Below are 7,337 nucleotides of genomic sequence, written 5' to 3'. Positions count from 1 at the left end.
GCGATTTTCCCTTAATTCACTTCCCTTAATCACGTGCATCTCGACGTCACACTGCTCTCTTTTCGTACACAGTCGCTCTCACCTGCCAGTGGCCTTTTCTTTTCATTTTTCTTTTCTTTTTTTTTGCCGTTCCAGAAAGAATCACGTTTGTCAATTGTCTGGGCAGTGACATCTTTATTTTGTCTCTTCTGATACGGTGCCAGTCTAGTACTGACAGTGAGGTCATCGCACTGTCGTTGAATTCTTCTGAAAGAGCAGCAATGCTGGCATCTGGGATAAGAAAATTGCTCGCATATAATGCATAAAGGTGCACCGAGAAAGGCCATCATCACGAGGGGGATATCATACGATACACACATCTTTCGATTGTTTGATTGGAAAATCTGGGAGAGTGCGTAGACATTTCTCATAGAACGGCAAGTCCAACTTCGGCATTGCATGCAAAAACAGACGCGCCTACGTTCTTCCTTGAAATTACTGTCAGCCTCGGAACAAAGATAACAAGAGGGAAATAATAAAGCTACAAAAGGATGATCACGGTTCGTAGCTGTCCGTTACAGTGAACAATGTTTCACGCCATTGTTTTTGGAGTGGAAAGGCCTGGTTTCGTCGCTTGCTGTGGTAGACGGCCCTGGAATGATTCTAGTGTTGTTAGTGACAGCATTGCTGTTATGCGTCAAGGATGCTGTTCCAGTGCGGTTGTGTCAGGGCTGAAAAGTCGTCTCGACACAGTGGGTGATGTAGCTGTGTGAAACGCATGGCATAAACGTTGGGTTTAATGACAAATACTGTCGCCAGCCATGGTTATGTTGCTACAATGCTGTTATCTGCAGAACTTAACTTGATATTGCGAATACCCTGGACGTATCTAGAACGTTGCTGCAAGCGTGGTCGTGTTGAAGTCCTAAAAGTGTCCGTATGAAATTATTATTATTATTATTATTATTATTATTATTATTATTATTATTATTATTATTATTATTATTATTATTATTATTATTATTATTATTATTATTATTATTATTATTATTATTATTATTATTATTATAAGAGCTACGTCAGAACCAATACACAATAGGCCGGCCAAAGCGACAATGGGCTTGAAGGGCAGAGCCGGCGGGCAGCGTTTAAAAAACAGCAATATCGCGGGCACCACAGAATATGCAGGTACATTTTTTTCGCAGGAACATGCGAGAGAAAAAATCCCTAACAGCAATGAGGATAAAAATAAAACAAAACCCCGCAACCTACGCGGAAATGTAGGGTGAGGAAGCACTTATAATACAAAGTAACCGAATAGTGGACATGGACTCATATAGAACTAAAGAACCGCCGATCTATACGTGCTCAGAACGAGAGATAACGTTTGAAGATCAAACAAAAAAAGGGGAAGGAAAGAAAAATGGGGGAAAAGCGGGATGGGAAAGAACACATGATATCAGGAGTGTACAGAACTGTCAAAATAAAACCAAACCAAAAAATTACTCTCTTTACGCTCTATTCTTGCACGTCAGCACCTATCCTCGTCAGCACCACACGCTGTGGTAATTGGGCGTCTATAGATAAAAGCTAAGCTGCCCGCCTCTCCGAGAGTCAAATCCTTCAACCATTAATAGGCTGACGCGAGGTAACATTTATTTATTTATTTATTTATTTATTTATTTATTTATTTATTTCGTAACAACAGGGTTCAAGCAGCAGAAGCACGTCTTAGTAAATATATTACAAGAAACAATGCAGTGCATGAACGGACACATCATAGTTTAAAAAAAATACAATTATTTATACAATAGAATGGTGCTATTAGAAACAAAAATACAAAAGATACAGGGATAAGGAAAAAAATGCACAACACGCCCACACATGCAGGCACACACAAACACCTCCAGAACACACACTGTGCACATACGGAATGAACTAACATTCATAATAAAGCTTTTACCAGACTTCGAGCCGGCTTGCGATGGAATACGCATCGACAACTGAAACAGTATACCATAATATTGTCCGAGTGTCTAATTATTAGCACCTCGAACAGTATCATGGTAGCGTACATTGTTAACGATTGCGCGAGTGCATCTTATAAAACGCCCCAGTTCACCGGAGTGGCAGAAACAGACGAGCTATCCGATCATCACAACCGCCACAGTGCCACAACATGCATGAATAGCAACTTGAATAAACCCCTTGCACAGTACTCTCGGCGCGCGAGCATTGTAGACAAAACATATCAAGTGTAAATAAGATAGCTGCAGCCGTCAAGTCAATCCGGTAAGGGGACCCCTTTGACACACGAACACATGCGCACCCGGAACATACAACACGTCGGACACGTAAGGCTCGATCGCTACTATAGAATCAAGGCATCCAAGGCTCCTCGCGCGCCCAGCCTAGAAGTCGACGGAGCTGTCAGTTCAGGGCGTTGTACGCCGCCGCCGCGAGCGGCCACGGGTCGCGGGACGCCGGAGAGCAGCGGCCTTCGAAGTCGTCCAGCTCCATGTCCCAGAGCACGACGCACGGCTTCGACAGCACGGTCAACTTTTGCCGGATGGAGCGAGGAGTCTCCAGCGCCAGCTTCACGGTCCTGGACGCCGATGCGAGGGTGCAGTACTTGACGGGGTCCACGCTGACGTCGGACGCCCTGCAGACTTCCGAAAAGGCGCGCAGACCCGCGGTATCCGTGTACCTGGTCGCGTCGGCCGGTTCCATCCTCGTGTCGGTCTCGGAGCGGTTGGCGGCAGACTTGAAGGCTCGCACCTGTTTGCAGGAAACGGGATGTACACGCAACGTTAGAATATGCCCTCGACGCGCAACAAAGCTGTAATTCAGAACAGGCGCCGCGACCTGCCACGTACCCTGTCACGTAACCTGCCACCTCGCTGGTCCAGCGGCTAGAGGGTCGCGGGATCGACTTCCAGTAGCGACAAGCGCATTTCTGTGGAAACGGCCATTAGATAGCGGTAGCCCTATGTGTTTTCATCGAGCTGTTGTGTTTTTATCATTGAGAGTTTTCATTGTGCTGGTAGTCGATGGCAGCGGCAATTTCGGCGCCGTTTGAGCTATCATATGCAAGCTGCCGTCCATGATAAGAGAAAAATCTAGAGCAGACCAACACGTTACAAAACAAAAGTAACGCCTTACAGTTATAATTGTAATCGGTTACTTGTATGACGTGACCCAATGAAGTAGTTGTATACAAATGCTTCAATTAAAAACGATATTGTCTGCAGTTAGTAATTATACTGGCCAACAAAAATAAATGACAAATTATTTGAAAGTAATTGATTACTTCTACGCTGGTTTTCTATTACCATTTATTAACATTGCCCAGATATAGTACAAATAGAACTAGTTGGCCTATTCTTGTTCATGAGGTAGCCTACTCGAAGCCGCGGGCACTGATTGCACAAAATATTAATACACATAATCGACTTATTAACTTTTTCACCGATTACATTATAGCCCATACTGCAATTTACAAAATCTAGTCGTGGAGTTTGCAAGGCGGATCCACTTGGAACGAATTCGCAGGGTGACACCAGTTTCGAGATATTAATACCTGAACTTTGCGGAGAAATACATTGGCGTTCCAATTACTTAAGTGCTTGAATGCATAACACGACGTTTTGTTAAGAAAATAACCGGAACGCTAGTGCATTTCTCCCCAAAGTTCGGGAATTAATCTCTCGAAACTGGTGCCATCCCTAGAATTCGCTCCAAGTGGATCCGCCGAGCAAACTCTACGGCTACAATTTTCAAATTGCAGTATGGGCCATAAGGTAATCAGCTAAGAAGTGAATTAAACGATATTTAATAGTCAATCAGGCATTTCAATTTTTTGTTCATGTAGTGTCCGCCTATTCGAGCAGACCAGCTCACGAACTAGAATTGTGTTATCTGCCAGGAGCAACCTTTAAAAATTTTGAGTGTTCGCTGAAACACCCGATATAACGCTAGTGGAGCGAATGACGATGAGAAGTGTAAATCATGTGCTACTCTGCCAAATGTATCTACTACAGCGTATAAAGTGAACGTGTTTTATATAATCTTACAATTTACGTGTAATCGTTGCATTGTTCAAGATAGCTTTGCATAAATACTATTCCCAAGTTATACGTGTGCTTCAGACCAGTGTATATCGGTTCTGCCTGCTTTGGTTTTTCCGATATATACAGCTTCCTTCACTTTGACATCTGTCGCATTAAATGTTGCAAAGGGAACGCTTAACATTTTTTGTCCCGATTTTTCGACAACTCTGACATAAACAAATGATAGGAGTGAGGTCCAAGGAATACGCTCTCGACAGTGGGTATATTTGAAGTTTCTAATTTGAACTCAGCATACCGCATCAAATTTGGTTCTCTAGAATTCGAGGAAGACGGTTCCTTCCCTCCCATGCATTTAGATAAGGGCTCCCGAAGCAAAGCATGTTCTGAAAGGGAAGGCGATCTTACAAGGTGAAGGTATACCAACCTCGAAAGAAATCGAGAAGCATATCTTGGCGTTCGGAGCAAGAGCCTTCAGCGCGAAAAAGACCGGGGCGACCGCGTGGCCGGGGCAGTCGTACTGAAAAGGGTCCAGGTTCCTTCGCCTGTGGGACCTCAGGAGCAGAAAGTCGGCGACCTCGCTGGCGGCGAGCAGGTCCACTCCTCGGCTCACATCCTCGAGCTCTCCGGGCACAGTGACCGTAAGCATGAAGCGCGACTCCAAGCGGGTCTTCAGGAACCTCAGGAGCGCCGTGTAGCGACTGACGTCGGATGCGGACCCGCAAGGTCCTCCGGCGTACGGCCAGTCCAGGTTGAGGCCGTCGTACTTGTGGCTCGTGAGCCATCCGTACGCGGCCTCCCCGAAGAAGATCACATCGCGACCGCTCTGGATGCTCTCCGAGAACTCGGCCGTTTCCGGCTCGCTCACGAATAGCGTCAGCAGCACCCTCATGTGCTTCCAGATTCGCCGTACATTGGCGGCTATCGCGAAACCCTGGTAGATCTCGTCGAAGAGCTTGTCCCTGCTCGCGATCCTCCCGGACGAGTATTTGGCCGAGTGGTACAGCAGGTGAGTGCACATCGAGTGAGGGACAGTTCCGAGCCTGTAGCGGACCTTCTTGAACTGCCTGTAGGCGGAGTTGTGGAATACGCAGAAGATGGGCACCTTGCTAGGGTCTACGTCCCTGCTCCGGTTAGAGTGGAGCAGGTGGTCGGGAACGTACCTGCAGAGCAAAATTAGTCGTTTCCGGGCCGCCGGAAACCACTGGATGGTATGTCGGCGAGCGTTTCTACGTTGTCGGAAGTCGGTCGCGCATATATGTGCATGGTCTGACTAGATGACTAGACAGACTGCACCTCGGTTGTGCGTCCGGTGTATTATCATTTGTGTTGCATGCTTTTGATTTGAGTTGTACGCAATTACACTCTAGCCTTTATTAGCCCTACCTTTCACGCTTTCCTTCCTCCATGATATGTACGGGTTCTCCCTTCCTCCCTCCTTCCCTCCTTCCTTCCCTCAGAGGTGAGGCGCAAGCGCATAGCTATATTAAGTGGGATACAGATGTACGTCAGCACCATAAATCATCAACGAAAGATGAGGCGCAAGAGAAATGGCTACTCCGTCTTAACGCCTTTCCATGGTTTCCGCCGATCAAAAACAAAAAACAATAACAAAAAGAAGAAAACTTTGGAGGCACGTTGATGAACTGGCTTTACTCCGACTATTACACCTATTTGACTCTGTTGGAAACAGTTCTATGCGGTTTTAGAATGACTAGTACAATGGATCTGATGCTCCTTGCACACAGCGTACTTACACCAATGACGGGCGATGCATTTCTTTAAGATATGTACGAAAGTCGGCCGTCGGCTAATATTCGGGGATGCAGTTTGGCCCCCGCCGCCACACAGTATACCGACCGCAGGAAGGATACCACGAGGTGATGCACGAGGTGGAAAAAGATATTGCCGATTTTATGAGGACTCATAGAAAAGCGGGAATGTCCGTAACGACGGAGACAATAGAGGCGAATGCAAAGGAAGTCGCATACATTCGAAGCGTCACTCGGATCAAATTCAGGCGCCTGTCTACTGCGGCATGCCTTCAAAAGGTCTACTTCGTTTAATCGGGTCATAGCGCTTAGAATCAGGCAAGGAACTAGCTGGGTCGCGGTGGCATGGGATGTAATTCCGGCAGATGTTATAATGCGAGCGTTCCGAAAGTGCATCTTGGCGTTGTTTCCTTTTCTTCTTGTTTTTCTTTTTTTACAGTCCAATACCTTTTTTCATTCGCCTTACATTTGAGGGAATATTTTATCATTTCTACGTTTCCCATTTTGGCAGTCGGCCAAGAACCGAAGCCAGCTTAGATTCAAATAACGCATGTAGAGTCGTGCAAAATTCTAAAAAAGGGGGGAGGAGGCAACGCATGCCTCCTCCCCGCAAAACAAAAAAATAAATCTGTTTATTTCTCAGCAGCCTAGCCATGGAGGCCTGTTCGATCGATCAATTTAGCACATTCAGACAATTCACGTTTGCACGAACGTCCTATCAGAAATTTAAATTTTGTCCCCTAATGCCGTGGTCCCTATATACTATCGCCTCCCGACTGCACTTCGCATGTCGCACCCCTCGTTCAATCCCCTTTAACGCGCACACCTGAGCCGGTCCTTCTCCTCCGGCTGATGACAGTTCTGGAGCCGGTGGGTGCGCTCGTTGGTCGGCGGCGTCGGCGTCGGTTGTCTGACCCTGGGCAGGAGGAAGAAAGGGACGAGCAGCACGAACTGCACGGCCAGCATGCACGCTGACGCGACGGCGATGCACCGCACCCAACTGCCCGCGCCCAGCACCCGGTTGGACACAGCCGGGGGCTCGGACACAGCGGGCGACGGGCACTGGGACGAGCAGTCGCCTTCGGCTGAGCATTGGCACTCGCCGTCTCCGAGGTTTGCCGTCGAGGGAAGCAGCGATAGCGGCGAGACCGACATTGTATTCCTTCTTCTTCTTCTTCTTCTGCTTCTGCAAGCACGCCGTAGGATTTCTGCATTTTCATTATTCTTGTCGTCAGCTTGCTCCTCTACCACCTCGCCGGAAACACCACAGAGGTTGCCTGTTGGTATATATATATATATATATATATATATATATATATATATATATATATATATATATATATATATATATATTCACCTGTTCACTCGGATCTAGTCTGCCGGCCCGATCACGGGCGCGCTGGACGGCCAGGATTTGGTCCTCAAAGACGGGACTTCGCCGGAGCGCGTCCCACTCTTCCTTGGTGAACTTCGAGCCCAGCGACCCGCACTCCCAGAGCATATGAGGCAAAGTAGCAAC

General features: G+C 47.0%; 1 protein-coding gene across 1 annotated transcript; it reads right to left on the bottom strand.

Moving 5' to 3' along the window:
- Positions 1-1,704: 1,704 nt before the first annotated feature.
- Positions 1,705-6,978, bottom strand: LOC139060598 (chitotriosidase-1-like). Its single transcript, XM_070539745.1, has 3 exons — positions 6,645-6,978; positions 4,474-5,209; positions 1,705-2,757 (listed from the first exon to the last, which is right to left on the bottom strand). Exons 1-3 carry the CDS (start codon positions 6,971-6,973, stop codon positions 2,410-2,412), a joined length of 1,413 nt encoding a protein of 470 aa, XP_070395846.1. The 5' UTR covers positions 6,974-6,978; the 3' UTR covers positions 1,705-2,409.
- Between the last annotated feature and the right edge of the window lie 359 nt (positions 6,979-7,337).

Source organism: Dermacentor albipictus, chromosome 5, assembly GCF_038994185.2.
Source record: "Dermacentor albipictus isolate Rhodes 1998 colony chromosome 5, USDA_Dalb.pri_finalv2, whole genome shotgun sequence".
Taxonomy (NCBI): domain Eukaryota; kingdom Metazoa; phylum Arthropoda; class Arachnida; order Ixodida; family Ixodidae; genus Dermacentor; species Dermacentor albipictus.
This window is presented reverse-complemented; position numbering and strand designations above follow the sequence as displayed.

What these genes read in the sequence shown, in the direction of transcription:
- LOC139060598 (XM_070539745.1), bottom strand. Translation starts at nt 6,973, where the DNA reads ATGTCGGTCTCGCCGCTATCGCTGCTTCCCTCGACGGCAAACCTCGGA. An exon ending in GAGGAGAAGGACCGGCTCAG is followed by an intron (nt 5,210 to 6,644) that starts GTGTGCGCGTTA and finishes TTTGCTCTGCAG; the next exon opens with GTACGTTCCCGACCACCTGC. An exon ending in GCTTCTCGATTTCTTTCGAG is followed by an intron (nt 2,758 to 4,473) that starts GTTGGTATACCT and finishes TCCTGCAAACAG; the next exon opens with GTGCGAGCCTTCAAGTCTGC.